This window comes from Sander vitreus, chromosome 10, assembly GCF_031162955.1.
Source record: "Sander vitreus isolate 19-12246 chromosome 10, sanVit1, whole genome shotgun sequence".
Lineage (NCBI taxonomy): Eukaryota > Metazoa > Chordata > Actinopteri > Perciformes > Percidae > Sander > Sander vitreus.
Window position 1 is genome coordinate 15214323 of NC_135864.1, and position 25560 is coordinate 15239882.

General features: G+C 41.1%; 1 protein-coding gene across 3 annotated transcripts in view; it reads right to left on the reverse strand.

Annotated features, from left to right (window-relative positions):
• Positions 1-25560, reverse strand: part of ccdc88b (coiled-coil and HOOK domain protein 88B) — a 41237-nt gene that overhangs the window by 15315 nt on the left and 362 nt on the right. The window contains exons 1-21 of one of the 3 annotated variants that reach the window (XM_078260478.1): positions 25329-25544; positions 23970-24118; positions 22079-22187; positions 17806-17875; positions 17556-17614; positions 16854-16937; positions 15837-15977; positions 14012-14157; positions 13546-13627; positions 12737-12895; positions 11067-11213; positions 10675-10843; positions 10316-10431; positions 9849-9917; positions 8709-9413; positions 8234-8413; positions 5104-5444; positions 4706-4865; positions 3210-3602; positions 1146-1307; positions 52-329 (exon numbers count right to left, since the gene is read on the reverse strand). In XM_078260478.1, the coding sequence (XP_078116604.1) occupies positions 52-329; positions 1146-1307; positions 3210-3602; positions 4706-4865; positions 5104-5444; positions 8234-8413; positions 8709-9413; positions 9849-9917; positions 10316-10431; positions 10675-10843; positions 11067-11213; positions 12737-12895; positions 13546-13627; positions 14012-14157; positions 15837-15977; positions 16854-16937; positions 17556-17614; positions 17806-17875; positions 22079-22187; positions 23970-24118; positions 25329-25388 (3779 nt within the window). In that variant the 5' untranslated portion in view covers positions 25389-25544. Of the gene's footprint in view, positions 1-51; positions 330-1145; positions 1308-3209; positions 3603-4705; positions 4866-5103; positions 5445-8233; positions 8414-8708; positions 9414-9848; positions 9918-10315; positions 10432-10674; positions 10849-11065; positions 11214-12736; positions 12896-13545; positions 13628-14011; positions 14158-15836; positions 15978-16853; positions 16938-17555; positions 17615-17805; positions 17876-22078; positions 22188-23969; positions 24119-25328; positions 25545-25560 lie in introns of those variants that run through there. The other 2 variants (XM_078260477.1, XM_078260480.1) reach the window with 2 other exon arrangements.

Here is a 25560-nt window from a genome sequence, read left to right on the forward strand (position 1 = left end):
TTTCATGTTTATAAAAGGGTTTAATTGAATGCAGTCAGAGTGAGTTTGTACCTGGCCTCCAGCTCCCTGTGTTGGGCCTCTAGGCTGCGGTTGTTGCTCCTCAGCTGAGAGTGTTTGTCCAGCAGCTCCTCCAGCTCCACCTCCTGCCGCTGCTGCAGAACAGTCATCCGCTCGTGGTCCCGCCTCAGAGCCTCCATCCTGGCCACCGACTCCTCCCGCTCCCGCGCCCACACTTTGGACTCGGCCTCCAGAGCCGCACACCGGGCCTCACTCTCACTGCAGCGCGCCACAACTGCTGCATGCTGGGAGCTAAGAGATGCTTGCTCCACCTGTGTGTGTGTGTGTGTGTGTTATAAAACAGAGAGATCATGTTGTTGCCTATATTTTTGGGTTCTTACAGAAACCCAACAACCCCAACATTTGAAATTTACATCCCAAGCTGGTAGTACTATGAAAACTTATACATATACTTCATGTTCATTTTAATATATCGATAGATTAGATGCTTCTCTTTTTGGTCATTGTGGTCATTTTCAAGAAGGAAGCCTTGTCAATCCAGAATCCAAAAATATTCCAGCTACAATGTATAGCATGCAACTGAAATCTGAAGTCTACAGCCACATGTAGGCTAACGCAGCAGTGCTTTTGAGCTAAATTCTAACATGCTCACGACAATGCTAACACGTTTAGCAGGTATAATGTTTATCATGTTCACCATTGTAGTTTAGCGTGTTAGTATGCTAACATTTGCTAATTAAACACAAAGTACAGCTGAGGTTGATGGGAATGTTGTTCGTTTTGCAGGTATTTGGTCATAAACATAAAGACTTAATAAATATTGACTTAATGGTGGCACTAGATGCAAAGTTGATGGATCACCAAAGTAATTACAACTTCTCCTGAGGGGACTATGAATGTCTGGACCAAATTTCATGTCAAAACCGACCAACCAACAAACTGACACTGTCATCCACAGAGCCACGCCAACGGCATGGCTAGAATGTGCTGTCTCCCTGCATCAAAGCAGTCTAGTAGTCCAATAATGTAATAAATCCAAAAGTCCAAATTATGTGCAAGGGTCTAATGATCGAGTTGAACAAATAATTTCAGCCGCAATCATGCTCTCTATCTGTGTGTTTGGTCACCTGTAGCTGGGTATTGAGTGTTTGTACTCTGGTGCAGGACTCCTGCAGGCTGAGGGAGTGCCGGCGCAGAGCCTCCAGCTGCTCCTTCAGGTGCTCACACGCCTCCTGGGACTGAGACAGTCGCAACAGCAAAGCCTCCTGTCCTGCAACCGCCACTGCTTTCTGAGAGAGAGAAATGTTCAGATTGAGAGAGCGTCCACAGCCATGTACAGAGGAAGTTGCATCAGGGGCTGTGCTACCTTCGGCACCACAATATCCATATTTGAAGTTCGACCTCATCTACAGCTGACCTTTTAAAGCACTCTCAGTCAGGTAGTAGCTTTGTGTGACATTTGTGTCAATCTATAAACACAGAGATGAAATTCATCTTGTGTGTAACTGAGTTTTCAGAAATGTATAAAATATAAGTGGTCCGCATCTGTTGTTTATACTTGATAAAAACTGTAAGGTTCCACTGAGCGGAATCTTTGTACGAGCATTAATAATCCAATCAGAAAACCTGCACACATATTTGTGTCTGTGAAATCTGCTCTGATTAATAAAGGAGTGTGTTAATTGGACATTGAGATGGATAGATTGCAAATGAACAGGCAATGTTGCAAAATTGCTGAAGATATAAGATCTGGTGTTTTTGTCCAAAATTTAAATGAGCTTGCGGCACACCAAAACTCGGCTCTACACCCACTTGACAATGTGAATTTATATGCACATTTTTGCAAGTACTGGCACACACTTCATGTGGGAGTCATCTGGAGGGTCTGGAGCTCAGTTTTGGTGCGTCGCAGCTTCATTTTAAATTCTTGCACATTTCCTACCAGAACCTGATTGAATCATACTGCTACACAGGGGATTGCTACTTTTTTCACTGGCTCTTTTAGACTTTCCTTGCCAATGTCAGTAGTGGAAAGTAAATATGTACTTTTACTCCAGTACTGTACTTTAATGTAATTTTGAGGTACTTTCTACTTCTAACCCACAACATTTCAGAGGGAAATATTGTAGTTTTTACTCTACTCACGTTACTTGGAAGCTATAGTTATTAGTTACGTTTCAGTTTAAGATTTTACATTAAAAAAACATATGAGGGGCTTATAAAATCAAATACATTGTATTAAACCAGTGGTTTCCAACATTTTTGACTTGTGACCTCACACAAATAAAGCAGTGTGTTAGAGACATGTCCTGTCTTAACTTCTCAGATGGTTTCATTTAAATAACTGTTTAAGACCCAACGAGGTGCAAGTATCCCCAAAGTATTCTACAAAGTTGGTAAAAGTAAAAAAATAAATTAAAATTAATATAAATTTAACAGAACTTTCTTTTTTCTTCCTGTGACCCGGATGAGTGGACCCAAACCACAGTTTGGAAACCACCGGACTAAAATACTGAAGTGGAAAAAAACAGTTCCACCTCAAGCAGCTACACCAGTAAAATTCTGCTTACACATTATTGTATCAGTATTAATAATCTAATTTTTGATACATTTCGCTGATAATACTTTTTACCTGCAATTGAGTATTTTTACAGTGTTGCACTGGTGCTACAGGTGTCTGTGACTTGCTTCATCCATCATAATCTAAAACTTTAAATCATCTGACAGCGTTAATGCAGTACCATACCTACCGAGCAATGCATTGAATGAAATCCCCGACCTTGGCAGCGCTTAAGCTGCCCCTTACAGCTTGATGTGAGAGTTTGTGTGTGTGTGTGTGTGTGTGTGTGTGTGTGTGTGTTTGTGTGTGAGAGAGAAAAAGAGAGAGAGAAAGTGAGGGCTAGAGCAAGAGAGCAGCAGTCGAGATAAGGAAGATTAACAGTATCCGAGGTGACATTATAAAAACTGATGAGCAGAGATAAAGCGGTAGTCCTGGAAATAAAGTGCTGCACTCGTGGAAGTGGAGGCCTACTGTGAGTTGATAGTCGTCAAGCATCCCTAGAGCAAGAATTTCAACATAATATAGATCATCTCCATCACACAGGGGCTGCACCGAACCACACAGACATCATGCAAATGAGATTCAACGGCTCCGACACACATCAGAGATATATTCAAACACAGATACACACCTCTCTTTCCAGCTCTATCAACCTCTCACTCAGCTGCCTCTCTGTCTCTCTTGTGGCATATTCATGCGCCATGGAAAGGTTACGACCTTTGCCAGCTGCAGGGGATTGATCCAGATGTGACGTCTCCTGGGTGTTTGTGTGACAAATGTGATTTTTGTTTGATGAGTCTAATTTTGAATTAGAAGTAGCGTCCACCTCCGCACTTCCTCTTCTCTTTTCCAAATGGAGAAGAGATTCACTTTTCTGAAGGCACAGCGACTCTATTCTCTCCTGTGATTGGTTGAGATAATCGGCTGTTGTCTTAAGTTCAGCCTCAGCGTTTTGCAGTTTCTGGCTCAGACGTTCGACTTCAGTAGACAGTTTCTGAGAATGTGCCTGCTCATTTGATAGATCCTGAAAAGAGAGAGATAAGAAGCAGTGGGAAATAAAACAGTAATATAAAACAGATCAAAAGTACAAATATAGACCAAATTAATTTTACTCATTATACATTCTTAAAAGGACCACTCTTCATATGATCACTTTAATAATATAGTCGTGGAACAATTCCATACTGCATACTATTTCTAGACAGTTAGTACAATCTACTAATGTTCACTAATGTTCACAGTATACTAAGCTAGCTGTTAGTAGACAAGAAATGAATGTATACTAACAGGAAAGTATTCATCACAGTGTCACAGGTCAAACTGACTTTGGCGACAACAAGAACAAAGCTAAATGTTTTTTCCCCAAGATTTAATAGGAATTGTTTTTTTGTCTGTGGAGTAAATTGAGATCTTGGACATTTACATCATTATGCGTCATCGCTGACAGATGAAGAGTTGCACAACAGTATTTTTTGCATCTATAAAATGCAACACATTATATAAATTAGTGTTTTCATTCCATTGTGGGAATATTTGAGGGCTATACAGTGAATTTTAGGAAAACACACGTCCAACCTGTGAGGAGAGTCTCCATTAACCTTTCCCATGTCCATTGCATTGTGGGACAATAGTGTCCATCAACAACACACTAAAAAACCCAGCAAATTTGGGATGCAAATTGCATTCTTTAAGATTACTGACTTTTGTCACTTTTCCAGTATGAACACACTGATTTATTATGCAGTACAGACATAGGAACATCACAGAATGGACAATTATTACTATTTATGGAAGAAAAGATCTCAGGGTAACACTTTACTTGAAGGTATCTACATAAGAGTGACATGAACCCTAACCCTAACTCTAACCCTAACAAAAACCGAATGACACTTAATGACAGAAGCGATATGTCATAAACGTTTATGACTTGTTTATAATGTTCATGACACGTTCATGACAGTGTCATGTCACTCTTATGTAGATACCTTCAAGTAAAGTGTAAGCGATCTCAGTTTATAAAGGGAATTGCTGAGTGTGGGTGAGTTGACCTTCAACACATTCCCGCAGTCAGTGACTAAACTACGACGTCACACACACATACATACAGACACACACACACACACACACCTGGGACAGTGAGCTAATCTTGGCCTGAGCATCTGCGTGCTGCTCCTGCAGCTGCTGTTTACCCTCCTCCATGCTGGTTAATCGAGTGCTGAGCTCCTTCTCCAGGTCCTGCAGCCGAGTGCAGAGCTCCTTGGATTCAGACAGCTGCTGACACACACGTCTGCGTGCGCACACACACATACCACACACACACAAACACACAAACACACACACACACACACACACACACACACACACACACCAGCAGCAGTAGGTCAGACACAGGTTGAATGAAGATAAAGTTAACATTAAAAATAAATGCATGGTGCAGCCATGTAGCTCTATCTGATGCCTTGTAAAGTTAATTGCGTACCTCATCTTGTGATCAGGGTTACTTGTGTGACCAGGAGTGTGTGTACCTGTGTTCAGCATCCAGAGCCCGAGCTCTCTGGTTGCTGTGCTCCAGGGCCAGGGTCGTGCTCTCCAGCTGCTGCCTCAGCCTCGCTGCCTCCCTCTCTCTCTGCCTCCCCTCCTTCCGTTGGGCATCCAGCTCTGACTGACACACCTCCTTCTCCTGCTCCAGTCTTGATGCCTCCAGCAGCGCCTGGTCTCGCGCCCGGGCCATAGATTCGGCCTCCACGGTGGCCTCGCGGAGCTCTGCCTCCAGCTCCTCCTCCCGACGTCGAGAAGTCTCCAAACTCCGGACTTGTCGTTCGACCTCTGCCCTGAGAGTCTGAGTGGTGAGCTCTAACTGGTCACTCTGGCAAAAGAGACATGAAAACATGATTAATGCCACTTTAAATTAAATACGTTGATTAATATGCAAATGGGAAACTAGTTTGGTCACCCACGCACAGTGGCTAATAACAAAAGACACAAATCAGACGGTTCACAATAGGCGAAATATGAAAGACATTGTATTACCCTAGATATGTTTTATATCTTTTGTATTAACACTGACACACAAACTAACACGTTACGAGAGGGAATTCGAGTAGCTCAGGACCCTGCCTAGTCACTAATAAAAGAAAAATTAAATAAATAAATGGCTAACAAAAAGTGATGGATCTAAAAACAAGACCAATAAAAGAGGCAATCAATATGAAAGGACAACTTTAAAATTAGGACAAAAATATAACCCAATCTCAAAAACAAGTAATTAAAATGTTTTACAGTTCTGGGCACAAAAGATGTTCTTAATTGTTCTGTGGAGCATCTTGGCATCTGTAGCCGGTACTACTAAAAACATCAAATTCTGAACTGAAGTTTGGATTCTTTCTCTTTCACGCTATTCGACAAAACAACGTGTCAACAAAGGAAGAAAAGAAGAAGACTGCAAGCTTGCAAATGTAGATTCATGAAGATGAAGATTTCAATATGTTACAAAAATCAGCTTTGCAAATGTTTTTTTAAGAAGAAAATGCATTCAGCACATTTGTTAGAGCTCAAGGATACACACAATGGCCATAATTTATCAACCTAATGTAGAAACCAGCACAGATATGAGCACAGAAATCATTTTACGACAGGCTTCACGTGTGATTCATGAAACGTTGGTATCACACCAATCAGAGTGTAAGGATGGTCATTGATAAATGCAGCAGCTGGAAACAATCGTAATTTAAATATCACGCCCCAATGTATTCTGGGTTTTGAGGCCTCGCCACTACAATTTACGACATGGCGAGACACACAGGTGGAGATTGAAACCCTGATATCTCAGGTTCATTTGCACTAACGTGTGTACTATTTGGCAGCCTGAAAACTGTTATTAAAGGCTGTAGAAAGAATGCGGAATGGAAAGAGATCACTGATGCAGTCAACAGTGTTGGCGTAGTAAATCGGACTCCAGCTGAAGTTTATTTAATTTATACATCCTTGACATATGTATGCTATAGTCCTAATAGTAATATACAGGCTTATATTGCAATCTCTTAGGCCTACATGTAGGTGTACCTATATTTAAATAAACACACAGTAGCAGAGTTTATGCAGTGTCTTTTTTTTTTCATGAGTCAGAGCCAGGCAACCGTGAGCTGGCATCGGGTCATCTGGCTCCATCACTACATTTATGGCACCCTGTTTTCCTGCGCGATGTTGTGAGGAACCACAGGCTAAAACTATGTTGCAGACTTTTTCTGGCGTGTATAGTAGGGTCCCCGCCACTGATGCAAGACTGAGTCATCTGCCCTTAATCAATCCGATGGAGCGCTCCACCGTGGCCCGTCTGCGTATGAGTGCACTGTTGTACTGGCGCATAGAGGTCTTCTAAAAGAGCCAGATGCCAATAAGTGATCAACTGATGACTTCTCCTTCTCCTGTTAAACTGATTATATGCTGCACCGCAAGTCTACACTGACTCAAAAACGTGAGTACAGGAGTTTAAACTTGACGTGAGATTTGATCGTAGCCTCCGCTCACGTCCCTATTGATAAATGCCGAGCTTTGCGTGGAAATGACCGTACGCCGGTTTTACACTTGTTTTCTGTCATACGTTCGTTTCGTAAATGACAGCTAATGTGTCTGGTGAGTGACACTGAATGTAAACAGAACTCCACAGTAAACTTTTAATAATGCTCCTCCAGTTTCCTCCAGATTTAGAATCACATCACAATAATTAAAGCAAATTCAAGCAATCTATGCAACATTGTTCTGCATGAATTGACCAAAATAAATGACCAAATCAATACAACGTTGTCGGTTATGTTTCGATACAGGCTAGTTCATTAAACCCACACAACAACAAGGAAGCAAAGAGGGAGAAAGAGGATGTAGATGAGTTGTAATTTCCCATTTGGGTTTCATTCACCCCTCCAGCTGAAAGAAGCAGAGTTTCATTTAACATACACTGTTATAGTCTCCATTAATTCCATTAACTTCATTTACTTTTATTATTCTGGTGGTCAGAATACAAAGTCTACCTCTTACTAACTGGAAACTCTTCTGTTTTATGAAGTAAATCATCAAGCATTGAAATGAACACATTTCAATCTGGTGCTGATGGTGCTGATGTAGCACTGAACTTCCTCATGCTGTAACATTAAGAGAGTAGATTATGTTTTATTATTGTTTAGAAATGATAGGAATATTACACTGTTTTTCAAAGTTATCTATATCTACAGTATATGACCTGATTCCATGGGATGATATAACTGGATCACATCATAGCAGAACAACATTTTTAAGATGCTCATCTGCGTTGAATTAGAAACTGCATATTGTAGACAATAGACGCAAAATATATGTATTTTATGTAACCAAGTAATTAGTTAAAGAGATTACAGAATAATAAGATCAGATATTAAACATTTTCTACATTTTTTTTTTTAACTCTTCCTAAATGCTTCCTTTCATTTGGATTGTACATTTCTTTTTTTCCTGCCCCACGTCCATCTTCCCTAAAGAAAAATGACATCTGCCATGGTCATAAAAATGTTTGGTGTCACAGCTGCATCATGTGTGTGTGTGTGTGTGTGTGTGTGTGTGTGTGTGTGTGTGTGTGTGTGTGTGTGTATGTGTGTGCATGTGTGTAAATGTGTACTCATCAACCTTGCGGTGGGCGGTGCGCAGGGCGTCCATGGTGCTGCGTAGCGTATCCCTGTCTCTCTCCAGTGCGGCCCGCTCTCCCTCCAGGGTGGCGATGACTGTGGACTGCATCCTGTGAAGCCCCACTTGGCTCCGCAAGCGGCACAGCTCCTCCTCCATAACCAGACCCTCTGACTGAAGAACCTGAGAAAACAACGGGAGGATTAAGCTGGGGAACTGTCTATCTATCTATTAATACATACAGCCATGCAGCTGTTACCTGAATTGTTTTGTGAATCATTACCAAAATATATTTCAGTTCAAATCTATTTCTAAAGTTGTTTTAATATCAACCTTTGCTTTAATTTAATTAAATATCTTAAATTCATCCATCCAGCCATCCAATCAACCAAACATTATTACCTTAATATCTCTATTAGCACATTTTCTTCCGTCGATCCATCAACCATACATCTATATATCGTCCTCCCATCCATACCTCTATTTGCCTGCGGGCGTCTCCCAGACTTTCGGCAGCTCTCTTCAGTCGCTGCAGCTCGGCCTCCAGAACCACCAGCCTCTGCTCAGCCTCCCAGGTTTTTCTGCTCTGCTCCCCCAGTTTGGAGCGCAGGTCCTGGGCCACCATCGCCTGTCTGTCAGCCTCCTCCTGGGCATCCTGGAGGTGCTTTGCCAGAAGCTCCACATCAGGACCAGACAGAGGACAAACAGCCTGCACTACAGCTGTGGTCTCTGTATTATCTTCTACACTTTGTGAGTGATTTTGGATCTCTGAGATTGTTGTTGTTACTGCAGTCTGAGCTTTCTTTATATGTCTTTCTTTCTCCTTTTTCTCTTTGTCCTTCTGCCCTCCCTCTGCCTCTCCTCTTCCTTTGGACTCAGCCTCCTCATCGCATGGTTCTTCTTTTCCCCCTTCAACATGGACAACCTCTTCCCCAACTCCTGCTTCCCTCTGGGTCCCAATGATTTCTCCTCTTCTCTCCCTCAACCCCAATACTCTCACCCTTCCTTCTCCCTCTCCCCTGCAGGATTCAGAGCCCTGGACTCCTCTCTCCACCTTATCCTCCTCCTCTCTGTCTGGCATCTTCACTCCTTCCTTCTTTTTGTCTTCTAAGTGTTGCAGTTTGGTCACCAGCTCTTCAAGGCGCTGCTTCAAAGTGGCATTTTCATTCTTCATGTTTTGAAACTGAAAATGGAAAATAGACTGAAATTTATATAGCGCCTTTTTACCTTACCAAACAAAGCACTTTCCAATTTCCCTCTCATTCTCTGTGCTGGCCTGCCCATGGGGAGCAACTTGGGGTTCGGTGTCTCGCTCAAGGACACTTTGACATGCGGACAGGAGGAGCCGGGGATTGAACCGTTAACCTTGTGATTAATGCAAATGACGACCCGATCTAACTCCTCCTCCTTTATGATTACTGAATATTTAGTGTCATGATGACGATACGAAGTGTTCAGTTGCTTACTTTTTAGTCAATGCGTTCTGCATATTATTACACTTTAGATGCCCAATGTCGCTCAACACTGTCTGACAAAGCAGATCCGTCTCCCAGAAACTATTTCATATCATATCTATGAATTCAGGTCGATAGCAGCCTTTCTTTCCCTCTCAGCTCACCTCTCTGAGTGTGTTCTGATGCTCCGTTTCCAGGCAAGCCAGCTCATCCTTTGCATCTGGAGAATCAGCCTGCAGCGAGAGGAAATGGATGTTTAACTCGTCCAAGTGTTGCTTCCTGTGTTTCCTGTTTCATTTTCCCAGATAGTGTAGAGCTTCATGTCTGACTTTGGTGATGTCACATTGACATGAACGGTGGGTCTACTGGTATTTTTATAAGAAAAGTTGTAACTGCAATGGTTCTTCCTACCAAGATAAGTTGATCATATAAATTATAAAATGCACTACGGGCATCTGAAATCTGAAATGTATTATTTACTTTACATATCATGGAGTTAGACAGGTGCTTCTAAAGTGCAGACGAGCACAGTTATCTCTTATGATGACCTGCTTTAGTGTATAACCAGGGAGAGCTAAACTGTTATAGATTATTTCTGTCAGTCATAACCCTCGACCCCCTGAACAATGACCTCCTGCTGGGCCTGCAGCTCCTCCAGTCTTCTCCTCAGCTCTGCGTTCTCCTGCTCCGCTCCCAGCAGCATCAGCGTCGAAGCATCGCCCACCTCCACACTCAGTGGCTTCTGATCTGAGGGAGAGGGAGAAATAAATAAATAAATAAATAAAGCAGGAGAAAGATGAAGAAGAGGAGGGAGAGAGAGGCAGATAGGCAAAAAAAGAAATGGAGAAAAAGAGAAATGGATATATGAAGAGATTCACTCGGTTATTGTTGATTGATAACCTGTGGGCCAGTATTACCTCAACATACTTTCTGCTATCAGTTAATTAAAATGTCTTAAATGACAAGGTGCGGAGAGGCATGTGCTCTGACCTATCATTTCGTTCAGCTCCTCGTCAGAGTCCAGTTCTGATTGGAGGAAACGTTGGTGAACCGCAGCAACTGGAGCGGGAACACTGCCGCTGCTGCAGCAGTGCCTCAGGTCCGCCTCGAGGCTCATGTTCATCTCCAGCAGCTCATCAACTCGCTGCCTCTCGGTGTCCTGCTCCCACACACACACACACACACACACACACACACACACACACACACACACACACACACCCACACATTCATTCATCATGAAATGCTACTCCTATGTCATAAAAGTACATTCATACCAAGATCTAAAGAAGGATTAGTATTTCATAACATATGACTGTGAATGGACACCTGCATACACACACATACAGTAAACACATCACTCAAATATTAAATACACCCACCGCTTCCACGTCTATGATTCTCTGACGCAGCAGGAGATTGTCCCTCTCAAGCTCTCTTAGCGAGGAGCAGCGTGCCTGTGCATTGGCCAGCTGTTCTTCCAGAAGAACTTTGGTCTCCTGCAGCGCTGCACATAGCTGCTGCTGCTCCTGCAGGCATGCCGCGCACCGACAGACAAGAAACATTAAACTGTAAGTATATAGTGATATACGTATTGTATATATACTATATATATAGTGAAGTCTTCACGTCAGTCACAACTTAGCAAGGTGGACATTTAGACCAAACATTTGCTGAGAGAATCACATTGTTTATATATGTGTCTTTTGCTGCTGCAGCCCTCAGAGCTAATCGATCTTTGATCCACATTTGTCCTCTTTAGTGGCAGCTAAGGGCAATTTGGGTCTTATTCTAATGGTTTTGATGAGCATTTCTAGCAGTTGTTATAATAACCTTTTATTGCACACTGAGATCAAACACAGCGACATTGCTACAACAAAGTCAGACAAGGCAAGAAACACAAGCAATTAGACGATCAGACAGGTTGAAATAAGCCAACAGTTTAGTTTATCTAAAACACTTGACTTAGTCGTTAAAGCAAAAGTGAGCACACCCAAAATGGCGGTAATAACCTGACTGATTGTCCCCCTCAGTCTCCTGCATTCTTAATACAATATTCAAATAACTTGTTATTACCGATAGGAATGATGACCACAACTATGCAATTAACACCCAAGATGCAATAAAAACGAGATTACTCTTGAAGTGTGTTGGGGTGGATTTTTCTTTTAAATGAGAAAACCCCTCTACACGTAAACATTCAGCATTACCTCCTCTGGTTTTAACAACCACGCAAGGGTTCACTGTGAAATTGTGAAAATTAATTATAAACCCAAACACGAGAAAAAAAATCATCCTGCCACCTATGTGGGCTGTCACAGAGTATGTAGTATAAAGCAGTATTAAGGGAGAATAAATCAAATAAGACTGAGAAGGTGACAGTGAGGACACTGTGAGGTGTTTTACAAGGATATGAGCACATTTTCTGCCTAAGAGCAGTTATACTACCTCAGAATAAATCTCATTTGGGTGTAAAAGCTCCAATAACTGAAGATGTACTCCTGCTCTTTGTCAATGAAGCAGCTCCGGGCTGTAAATCCTGATGACATCACACAATATAATCTCATTCTCTGGCTTTGAGATTCAGAGTTGTTCATACTCACTTTTGATTGAAACGCTCAGGGCCGTGAGAGAGAATACATAGCTTTTAAGATGAAGTGGTACTTCTTTAAAAACAATACTTACTCAGAAAGGTTAAAAAGGGAGATTTTTTTTATTTCACTGGTAATGTTCTTATAAGGTCCTCACTTTGTGAAAAGCGTGTGTGTTTGTGTGTACACGTGTATAAAGGCATTGTGAGTATGTTTGATTTTGTTCTGTATGGGAGATTCAAATATGTAACTTACTGCCAACGCAATTTTAATGTATTTCATGGTGCAGATGTTGTCGTGCTGTTTGTTTTCTTTCTGGTGTAAATGAATTATTCAGAAGAATGTGTAGTGAGGTCTGCTTTTACGTGTGTGTGTGTGTGTGTGTGTGTGTGTGTGTGTGTGTGTGTGTGTGTGTGTGTGTGTGTGTGTGTGTGTGTGTGTGTGCGTGCGTGTGTACGTGCCTTCAGCTGAGTCCGTGTGAGCTCCAGGCTGCGCAATCTGTGTTTACAGCTCTGAAGCTCAGTCTGGAGCTGCTCAGCCCGCGCAGCTCGCTCTCGGGCGCAGTCCAGCTCATCCCGCAGTGCACGCATGCCCCTCACCTCACCCTGCAGAGAACGATTCTGCAAACACACACACACACACACACACATTCATATACCAATGGGGATGATGTCAAAGAAGGTTGTGAACAGATCTGGGATATGCAGTAAAGCTAATGTTGACAAAGTCTAATACAGGAAGAAGAAAAGGTGCGTGCGTGCGTGCGTGCGTGTGTGCGTGCATGCGTGCGTGTGTGTGTGTAAGAAAGACAACATTTTTGCTGTCTTCGTTTCTCCAAAGACTTTAAAATGATTGTCACTGATTGTGACACTTGTTGTAGCGCCAAATAGTGTCCACATATCCCCAAATACTGTAATTTTGGGAACAATTGTTTGATGCTGTTGTAAGTAAATGTTGAACTACGACGATGGAAAAATACAATGGAATGATTCAGGGAAGGCCTCTCAGGATCATCCCTATTCTTTTGTTCGGGTCTAAACTGTCAGTTCAGCTGGAAAGAAGTTTAACAACAATGTTCTGGCGGACAAAATTGTAGTTGGCTGCAATATGTGTAGTCTAATTGCTGCTAAATACATAACCTAAGAGGAATCTGCTTATTGGCTATTAAAAGCCACCTGTGTGTTGTGCTTATTACAGCTGTTGCCAAACTAGTTGCGTTTAATGTGCTTTCAGTTTTCATATCTGGCAGTGCAAGTCAGACTGTCTGTACCTCTTTCTGAAGTTTCTTGATCTGTTCCTCCATGGTTTGAATCTCCAGGTTGTTATCCAATATCTGATCACCTTTATCTTCCCTAAAAAACAAGTCAAACATAAAACCATCACCACCAAAAATGCAATTACACAATTTTTCAAAACAGTATTTGGCAGATGTTTTTTATTATATATTATATTTATTATATAAATAAGATTGGAGCAGATTATGTTTGCTAAAACAAATTGTAAAAAGACACGTATATCCAGATTATAATTGGCCAACAATGACCTTTGTGATATAGTCATAGTAGTGAGTCCTTACTCGTAGCTACGTAACAATTCAGTTTTGTGTGACAAAATCATATGCTCATTTTTCATGTTGACCTTTATCGAAACTTGTCTAAAGGTTCTCTTGAGTTTTTTGGATCACACAGGGACACACACACACACACACACACACACACACACACACACACACTCACAGTTGTTGTTTAAGGCGGCGGAGTTTGGCCTTGCTGTCTGCCAGCTGGAGAGCCAGACTTTGGGGTGGCTCCACGCTGTGACCACCCAGGGGCACCGTGGTTGAGTCAGACTGGGCCTCCCGCTCCCGACACAGCTCTGCTATCCTCTGGGAGAGGAAAGGAGAGAGAGATGTGGCAAGGGACAAAGAGGACGGCGGAAAAGAAAGATTTGGAGAGAGAATAAGAGACACAGGAGCTAAAGTATGGAAGAATTTTTAGGTTTAGAACATTATTCACTGATCAAAACAGAGATATTCTTTTTAATAATGCCTTTTAATCCCACAAAAGCTGATAAAAAGATCTCAGTGGAACATCAGTGGATGTACACTGTAAAGATGCAGGATGGAGACAAATTAAGAAAACAAAAAACCTCATTATATGTTTAAAATACTTGTTTCTATTTTTTTCAGGACAGTGGACTGACATGCATTTTATTTTTCATTTATTGTTATTTATTTATACAAACTTGCATTGACCACAAAGTTATTCACATGTCAGCCTCGAATTACACTATATACACTCATGTTTTTGGAATTTTTATCTCCATCTACAGCCTACTCCATTGAGATACCATTTTAATAGCAGGTTGTTGTTTTGGCTAAAAGGCAGAATTACTACAACTGTGAGTGGTAAATATTAGCTACAAACTGAATATAAGATCTGAGCAGCCTGAGATATAAAATATTGATCAAATATGTGACACAATTAAGCCCAGATGAAACAAATACTTAGTTATGCATGTCCTAATTTCAGCTAATTTAATTTTATAACTTTATAAAACAAACAGATTGTTCTTATTATCATGTTAGTTTAATGGGAAATATTGTACAAGTCAGTCAACTGTCAGACACATTTTTTATGCATCAAAGGTCCTCAGCAGGAATGGAACCGGGGACATTGCTGTTAAACTATATGGTATGCATCTGAGCCACCAAAGGCCTTATGTTTAAATCATTTTTAGGCACAAAAGAATCTGATTCCATCTGTCTGAACCAAGTAGCAACCTACAAGCCTGGAAATTGAAGCCAATGAGGAAGTGCCTGCAACCTGCATTATTTCAAACAGCCAGCACGGGGCGACTCCACTGGTTGCAAAAAGAGGTCCAATTGTATAGAAGTCTATGAGAAAATCAGCCTACTTCGCACTTGATTTTTACCACAGTAAACATTTTCCTAACAAGTTTATGGTCTCAATCGTTAGTTTCAAGTCTTCTTCAATACAGCATGATGGTCATTTAGTCAATTATGGTCCCATTTATTTTAAAAATAGATGATAAAGCAGGGCATGCTTTAGGGCGTAGCTACCTTGTGATTGACAAGTTGCTACCACAGCAACATGACATTTCTTGTCAAGATTTAGATGAAAAGATCAATATGACTCTCATACCTGTTAAGTTAATATGAAGCTACACCAGCAGCCAGTTAGCTTAGTTTAGCACATAGATTGGACACATCAGGGGGAAACAGCTAGCCAGGCTCCGTTCAAAAGTAAAAAAAATAAAAATAGCTATAATACCTATTTTACAGCAGGTTGTGCGCCCTGCCAAGAAATACTTTCAACGTGCTGGTAGGCAGATTTTGTTGCCTTTGGACAGAGCTGGGCTAGCTGTTTCCCCCTGTTCCCAGACTTTATGCTAAGCTAAGCTAACTGGCTGCTGGCTGTCACCTCATCTTTACCATACAGACACGAAACTAGTTTTGATCTTCTCTTCTAACTCATGGCAAGAAAGAGAAAAGGCATATTTTCGAAAATGTCAAACTATTCCTTTAAGTGTGTGTATGTATACCTCCAGATGTGTGTCTCTCTGTGCCAGCAGGCTTTGGATCTGTTTGGCCATGGAGCTGAACACCAGCTGTAAGTCTGTGCCTTCAACCTCTACCAGCTCCTCCCACCTCAGCGGCAGCACCGTGCGAGGATCCTGAGTCACCTGCAGCAAGGACAGTTTCTCAGGTCGCATGATAAGATCAATGTGTGTCTTGGAAACCTGACACAAAATAGGTACAAACAACCCATGCAGTGTGAAGGCAGTGTGAATACCAAGCAGAGATGCATGCATCTGTTTGTAAAGGAAACAATATTTCTCACATTTTCTCCAGTATTATATCTGTTAGGGAAGTGGGTCCAAAAATGCTTGACTAATACATGCAAAACTAATTATTATGTAGGCAGGTTTGAAATGTCCTCGGGTGAAGGCATATGAACAGCAAGCAGGGGGTGCATCCATCCACACAGAAACGGCACCTCTCACCTCTATGATTTATGAGGCTGAAAAACATGGCACAAAAGAGGCTGGTGGGCAACATGCTGTTACTGTAATTCAGACACGCTGGTATGCAACATGCTGTTTTTGTAATGCCGGCAATTATTCACGGGGGGGGTATTTTTAAAAGAGTACAATTTGGCATTTAGGCTGTATTGGAGAGGACAGCAGAGAAAAATGAGAAAGATGAAGGAGAGAGGACGATGTGACAGAGGTGGAGAGGTGGACATGAGGGGTGGAGGATCCATCCTACGGTGGCAGCAAGGGGCACCCAGAGGTCCTTAAAAGGCTGCCAGCAGAATAACAAGTAGCTCATTTTCAATTTCTTGAAGCGCCAGCAGAAGATATAATAGTTTCACTCTCTCTGCCTACAGGCCAGACAGTAAAGAATTCTTTGCTAAATCATATTTAAAAAAAAAAAAAAAAAACTCTCTTAGAAGTGTCTCCTCTGGATAATATCTCCTCATACTGATGGTCAGTCGCTGAACAGCGTTTATGTCTGGGGGATCCTTGATTAGATTAATTCTGCACTTGAACACCTACCTGCTGGATACAGCTGGCAATGGCTGCCTGGGTCTCAATGTCCAGAGACTGGATCTCCTGGATGAACGTCTCCTTCTCCTCACACTGCAGACACAGAGGGATGCAATGGAGTCAGGTGTGTGTGTGTGTGTGTGTGTGTGTGTGTGTGTGTGTGTGTGTGTGTGTGTGTGTGTGTGTGTGTGTGTGTGTGTGTGTGTGTGTGTGTTATAAGCAAGAGCTGGACGATTAAATTACAGAAGTATAATGCTCTATATAGTATAATTTGCTGCTTTTCTTTATTTTACATTATTGTCAACTAAATGTCTTTAGGTTTCTTGAGCTCTGAGAAATTATTTCTTTTTACAATTCTTTGAGATTTTGTCCATTACATTTTTATATAAACAAATCAATTTGCTATTTAAAAAGATAATTTAAAAGACGCTATAAGAAGAGGTAGCCTGTCATGAACTAAAATCTGGGCCTACAGTAGATTAAAAAAAGTCTGAGGGTCACTTAAGTTATTAGGATCCATTCTTTGGTAACCAAGGATAATCCATTCAATAATTATGTTATTCTTCATCAAAGTGTTGAAAATAAAATAAAAGTTAAAATAAAATACTGAACATTTAGTACAAAATACTGGTTGTCTGGTTGAGTAAAACAACACTGGTGCCATTATCCACCTTCAAAGAGCGAGATGGTCATGTGAGTGTGTGTCATTACCTGCACAGCACATCCTAGTAAGAGCAGCAGCAGTCGTCGGAGCTCTTCCACGGCTGCCTCTGAGGATACAGAAATAACTGTCATCCTCATCATTATCGCCATCATCTCCACCACCCACCACCATCCTCCCTATCATTATCACCTTAATGTGTTTCACAGATAGCAGAGATATGGACTCGTATATAAAGTATAATTACTTTCTGGCTGCTGGGAGACATGGCACTGATAGGATCATGCGTTTATCTTGTACCTGTTAGGGGGTCCTGCCCCAGAATGGCAACGTTTGGGAGAGGCATCAGTATTAACTGCTGCAGGTCTTCCTGAGGTACAGAATAAATGTGAAGAGGTAAGAAAAAAACTCAAGTAATCGGGCAGCCCATATTGTCAGTCTGTATGCCCACAGTGAGCCTGAATAAACAGCAACATGAAACCAACAGCCTCCTGCAGTTTGTGGTGTAAATAAACAGCTGATATCCGATAAGAGAACTTTGCATTTGTCCTTCCAGGTCAAGGAGTCTTTGTACAAATTAGCTTTAATATATTTCAGTGGAGCTAAATCTTAGTATATGCTAGATGAAATAGAAACATAAAAAAGATTTGATAAATGAATAACAATCCTGTAACAAAATCCCTGATGCTATTGTTGCCCTTGTGGTTTAATGCAGCTTTTAACTGTCAGCTAATGACCTTACATTGTTGGTTATAGTAGACACTGTATCATCTACCCTGAGGGTTTGTGTTTCATGTTTTTGTTTTCCAATTAAAACAGAAAGCATTATGAAAAAAAAGAATTTGAACATTTACTAAAGCCATTCAATTTCAAAATCCCCTCAAGTCAAATATCAAAACAAGCTCTTGAATCTGCATGTTTCAATGGTCATGTGCTAGAAAGCATTCACATGCTGAAGAGTAAACAGGCTGATTCAGGACCAGCAGAAGGCCCACCAACACTGTGGTCAGCTTGTTTCAGCGAGTTATATTTCCTGCTTCATGATCTTGGATAAATCTCCTGGCAGATTCTAAATGACATTTAATCAAGCTGGATGTCAGATGCCTCAGACGTTCCCTGTCCAGAAACCTGGCTTTTTTCTGGCAGCATACGTATTTGTCATGTGGACCTGCAGTGCTTTGCTCCTCCTTCTATAATACTATCTAGTGTTAAAGAATTTCAGTGAAGTCATCCGCCGGATACTTTATTACTTTTCTAAATTGGTCTCCCTGAACAATTTCCCTGTTAATTAAAAATGTTTTTGTCAAAGAGCCACACTGACATTGGCAAGCTCCTTTCCCAACTGCTCTGAAATCCTGTTTACATCCTCCTGCGATCCGTCGGTGCAAAATCATCAGAGGCAAGTCACAATTACAGCTCTCTCTGCTGTGGCTTACTGTAATTTATAAACTGTACAGTGAGAAAGGCAATGTACCAAGAAGCAAGCACTCCCTTCAGCAGCATGTGCAGCCAACCTAACGTTTGTGCTCCTTCGGGGCATGAAGGACATTAGCCACTGCAGTTCCGTGTTGGTCAACGTGCAGCTCATGGTTCATGATGCCAAACATAGAGATAGAGATTAGCCAGACTAAAAAAAATAAAGAAGCTGCTTGTTGTTGTTGGCATGCTAATGCCCTCGCATCATTCAGCCAAAATACATACTGGGTGGTGTTTGCTCAAATCTCTCCCACACTATATTTTATACATCATCATTTGGTACAATTATACACCCTGCTTAAGAGATTAACAATATGAGTAATACATGGTGCAATTATCTGCGCTATGAGTTGAGTTTCTCTCAAGGTTAATTTCTTTTTCCACTAACATCATAGAAAAAAATAAGGAATTAGCCTTTATCCCTCAGCGAGTCTGCCTCTGAAAATAATCTACTGTTGTATAAAGTAGTGCTGAAGTCGGAATAACAATTTTCATCAAGCTGCTGGCTGCAGCTCTGAAGAGAATTATAATCCATCTGCAACACTTTTCCAAATTCCATCTTTCTATCAATAATTCCACTTGATGTAGTTTGGATTGCTGCTGGTTTTCATTTTACCCACAGACAGTTTTGATTTTCAATGCTTCTGTTGGTGGTCTCACTTTTACTTTATCTTTTTTTGCCTTTATTCAGATGTGCACACCAGATTAATTCAAACATCATGCATCAGATGTTCTGTATCCTTAAAAATGTATTGGTTACTGAAGACAAAGATCTTTGTAGAGGCTCAATACATTCAAAGGCAAATTAACATTTAACATTCCAATAGAATAGAATAGAACAGATATATACTGTAAACGTGCTCTGCCTGTATCATCTACACAAATAGAAATAGCTAATTATCTGTATTACATATATATATATATATATATATATATATATATATATATATATATATATATATATATATATATATATTATTATATATATATATATATATATATATATATATATATATATATATATATATATATATATATATATAAGCGGAGGTAACAGCAGAGAAATTGAAATCCTGACAGGCTGCAGACTGTTGCTGTGGCTTACACTCACCACACTCTCTCACACGCACACACACTCAAATACATAGACAGCAAAACAACGTCAAAAAAGGCAGCGAGAAGTAAAACCATGACCAATGTGGAACTAAACGTCCACAGCAACAGTGGAGCCTATTCTAAGTGCACCAGGTGAAATTCTAGTGTAACGGCAACTAATATGAGCTTCCCAATTATTGCCGGCGTCTTGTGCTGCGCTGAGCTTTCAAGGGACATTTACTTTTTTACTGAAAATTAGGAAGTGAAACCTTGTAGACCCGTGTTCTTTATGTTGTGTGACAAACTAGGCAGGGCATGTTCAGTCCACCTGACTAGTGCTTTGGGAGGTTTTCTTTTGCTGAGAACAGAGGCCTTTGAATCATCCTTCGGGGAAAGAATTGTGTCATTTCCTCTATGGCCACAGCATGCACAGTATGAAATGCATGATATATACTGCTATTTGATTTTTATTTACTCTCCTTTCTCAACCCCCTAACCATGACTGCAGCTAAAAAATTAAGCTCGCCACTCCTCCACTTCTTTGCACCCCATTTGCCCGATAATAAGCAGGGACATGTCTACTGACATTTTCTGTTTCATCTTCTCTTTTGTGCAAATTCTCATTCACCCCCTGCATACACTTCAAACTTTCTACAATATCCTTAAGCAAAATAGTTGTGTGTTGAGACTGATAGTTGAGCCTCATCTTGTCCTCTTGTTTTTACAACCTTAGAGCTAGACAACTGCTTCTCCAGCCCTCCCCCATCACCCTCTCTCCCTCGCCATTTGGTGTGTCCCTGAGTTATGTTTTATTTCAGTGTTTTTTTTACAAGACAATTCTATTTATAATGAGCTGGGAGTCATTTCAGTCTATCCACAAAAAAGTCATAGAGATAGTAAACAGGGCTATTCAAGACATTGTTTAAAAAATAAAAAATAAACACATCAGATGGAGCGAGACGAGTTCTAAATGATTGTGTAGTCTGTGTCTCAGTATTACCTCTCTGTGTGACGGCTTGCTTTACTGATGAGATATTAATGCCAGAGTTTGACAAGGTATCAAAATACCCAATTAAGCTTTATTAAGGTTTCACTTTGGTTTTTATACGGATAAAACAATCAATATAATCTACCGTGTTAATTAGTGAGCTTTAATCGTGCTGGTAGATGGATTTTGTCAGAGTCAGGCAAATTGTTTCCTCCTGTCTCCAGTCTTTGTGCTAAGCTAAACTAGCCGACTGCTGGCTGTAGCTTCATAACTTGAACAGACAGACCTGAGAGAGCAAATTTTCCAAAAATGTCAAAAGTATTTCTTCAATTATGTGTAACAAGTTCAATTCATAATGAAAAGAATTCAGAGTAAAGGTTCCTGACTTTTTAAGCTAATTCATAAAGGCTGAGAGTCCAATACAAGTCCGATATATAATCTTCCTTTAGCTCTGTTTTTTGTTGTCTCCAACACCTTCTGAGAAAAATTTTCTCCCTCACAGCTCCATGCTCTACTTTGTTCACCAGTTAGTTGCTAACATTGTCTGCCGTTTGATGCTGGTCAGGTACTATATAATGGTTTTATCAAAAGCAAAAATAGCTGCCTGCTACACCTGGAAATGGGTTGATGAGAGCAGTGAGAGTGAACCAAAACAGTAAAACTGCAGGCTATAAAATGAGCTAAAATACACTAAAGATCTCTATATAGGGCTGAGCAACTGCAACTGCAAAGAACTGCTGTATGGGTTCATCACTAAAATGAAAATGACTCATTTATTAAAAAATACTGTTTAAAAAAAGAGCATACAAAATCGAGTCAAATTGAGCTATATAAACAGAGACACTGTAGTTACTTCAGTCTATACCAAAAATTGGACAGAAAGTTCATTATACATTAAATGGGGGAAAACTCTTGAAAACAACCTGTGCATATGTTGATTTTCAGACCATCACTCCTGATTTTGCTCCTGATCATCTGATCTAACACCTTGATTTCTCTGTGACTCTCCCATACCTGGTAGAAGGCTCTGATATGTCGAGTTAATATCGAAAAGTTCTGGATTCTCAGCATGTGATCATCTCGCTCGCTGTCGTACAAGCGCTCCACCTTGGGGTTCGGGTCTCTGAACAGAACAGAAACAGAAAAGACATGACGATGTGTTTACTGCAGCTTGATCAAACAGTCCAGTACCACGACTCTCCAGATGAGAAATACTCATGCAACAGTGCATTTAAGCAGAGTGGATCACATTTTAATGAGCCTGAGAAGCAGGCTGTAAGAATCCACATGCAATTATTTGCTAAAATAACTTGGCTTAGGTCAGACCAAATTAATCAGCTGTTCGGCAAATACAATGAAGATCTTGTCTGGTGAGAGAGAAAAGGTTTTATTCTGCAGAAGAAGTAATTCAGCGCCAATGACTAACAGGGTTGCAAGCCTCATTTAATTATTCACTGGAAATGGTTGGCAAATATAAATGGGTCCTACATTTATGCCATCCTGTCACACAGGTTGTAGAACAATGCCAGGTTACAAAAGGGAATGTGATGAATGTTACATCAAATCTTATCATAGTCATAATGTCTAAACCATCCGAGGTAGACTGACCCCGAGCTACGTGGTTGTGAAATGAAGGTTTCTGCTCCTGTAGAAGCTAGAAGTCCGTATGAAATCAACCTTGTTTTAAGAAGTTTTAATGGAGAAAAACTACACTACCCACAATCCATGCGTAACAGCAACGTCTCTGATTGGTCCAACTCGCTGTTACCATAGAAACGTTTACCGACCCGCGAAACTCTCTAGTTGAAATATTTCAACATCCCTATCTAAACAACAAGTCTTATGTCGTTATTTTAATTATGCAATAGTTAGTTCATGCAGGACACAGAAGTCATACGCCCGGTTTTCAGTGTCTTGCTTTGGGCCCACTCTCGTATACTGATTGGGGTTTTCTGCATTGCGCTCCCTGTTTCAGCTAAGCATGCTGCTTGGCTAATCCAGGGAGCATTATCAAGAGTGGAGCTATCAGCGCCAAGCATAACTGTATTTTCATCTGTTGCAATAAACAGTTAAATCTTAAATGGTGTTATGATCCTGTTTTTGGTTTTGTTGTTGGTTTTGTTGAGTTTATGTTTTTCTCTTCTCTCCTTCTCCTCTGCAGAGCATGTGTGTGGCAGGGGGCGTGGCTGGCTTCTCCAGGCAGCAGACGAGGCACACCTGCTTCCATTCACCTCATCACCTAATATCATCTAACATCATAAGCCTGGTCTTCACTCCACTACTCTGCCAGATAATTCCGTCATGTTCAGTAGCGCGCTTCCTTCGCCTGATTTTCTACCAGCGAAAGGAATTTTTGCATCTGACCTCTTACTTGTTTTGTAAACGCAGCACTACAAGCGTGCCACGCTGTCGATCCTGTTCCTGTGTTTCCACACAGGTTTTTCCACTCTTATGACCAAGAACATCTCCAGTCAGCCAGCTCCCTGCCACCTCTGCTCCTGCTTGTGACACTTTTTTGTTCAAATAAACTTTTTTTACTTACCAACCAGCTCCCGTGCTCTGCTTTGGGGTCTTGTAACAAATGGTTCTTCACTGAAAATGGCTTTTAGTTTAATTGGAGGGGCCCATTTCTATATTTCTTTTAAACTTATTAAAAGCCAAGGCCAATTTCTGCAACTAACTGCAAGGTTACACAAATTTATTATTTCAGTTTTCTCCATTGGCTGAAAATTTGGAATTTAGCACTGTTTTATTTTAATTTTACAATGAAGTTCAAATGGGCGTCTTGCGTTACAGATTGACTGGGAAATGTCCTCACATGGTCATCATATAAGTTCTTATTTTCCCTAGCAGTCTGCTTTATGGCTGCAAAGCAATGAAGCAAGAAAATCTTGATCAATCTTACATGACCCTCATGATCTCATTGAGGAAAATCCCATTGGTCAGCCTCATGTAACGATCCCGGACACTCTGGGAAATTGAGTTGACTTCCATGTACTGGCTGTAAAGCGGGAAGCCGTCCTCCCTCTCCACCATCTTTTCAAACAGCTGAACCTGTGAGAGACAGATAGAGATTGGGTGGATGTGTGTGTGTGTGTGTGTGTGTGTGTGTGTGTGTGTGTGTGGAGAATAGTGTGGCCAATGAGTGTGTACCAGGACAAGGAAGACAGGAGCAGAGAGAGAGAGAGAGAGAGAGAGAGAGAGAGAGAGAGAGAGAAGGAGGGAGATGAGAGCTGCAAACATTTTCACACAGGAAGCTGCTTGAGTCTGTGCACCTGTCTGGACAGGTGGGCTCTGTGCTCCCACACTGGGAAGCACTTCACAGTGACAGGCAGCCAAGCAGGATGGCAGCCAAGGTCTCTCTCTGCTAAGAAGAGCTGTGCCAATGCAAACTGCAATATAATGAGGTTTATTCCCATCTGCACCTTCTAAAAACTGCACTGTCGGTTAACAGAGTAACAAGCTGGAGTTGGATCAGCTGATAAGGTGAGGTAGAGCAGCTTGAGACGCTGTGCGACAGTGTGAACAGGGTGCGGATGTCCAACATATTGTGAAGCAGGGTAAAAGCTCAGTGATTAATCAACCTGCTGAAGTGCCTTTGAGCAAATAGTAAACCCCTGCCAGCTGCAGGCATCCTGATGAACCTGACCCCTGACTCCCTCTTTGGAGTAGGGCAACAACAATGAAAATATCCCTTCAAGGTTCAGCACAGTATCACATTATATTGTAAATACTGTTCATTGACCAGAATGGGGAAAAATCTCCATGGGCTGATTGGTTTCCCATTTGGAAAACCCAGCTGGAAATTCAGTCTGTTACAAATATAACAAATCCTCATCTGGATTTAGTGAGACTATATTCTCTTGACTACACAGTAGATAAAAGCCCAAGGACACGGAAGTGTCAAGGCTTAGGAGAAGAAAAAAACTGGTCATTAAGAGGCAAGGGAAGCTGCCAAAAGGAGAAGTAGGGTGTTTGTTTTGCTGTAGCTACAAAACAGCCAGAAAGCAGTATCAAGGCTATGTTTTGCTGTTTATTCAACTCCTACTTTTACATTTATTTGGGTGAATAGAAATGGAAAGCAGGCTTCTCTAAAAGATACAATGTCATAAGTATTTGTGACTGGAAATAATGTTTTATTGCATTGTACAAAGCGGATTTCTACACAGTTTCCACACAATCCGCCTGTTTTATTCTCCTCTCTCTGCCTCTAGAAATGATGACCTTTTCTCTAACTGGAAGTGATAAATGATAAATGACGTACCCATTGCACCAACGCACTTTCCATGAATTCCTCTATTATCTCCATAATGTTAGAGTCCATTGTTATGTTACGAGAGCTGTGAAACACTACAGAAGACAGCTAATTAAAAAGATGATCAACACTATGTACTAGAATCCATCTTGCTTCAAGTGAAGTAGGCTAGTTTGACGTTTCTGCGGCCCTTCCCCTCCCTCCACCTCGCTGTCTCTTCCTCTCTGACTGTGTGACAGTT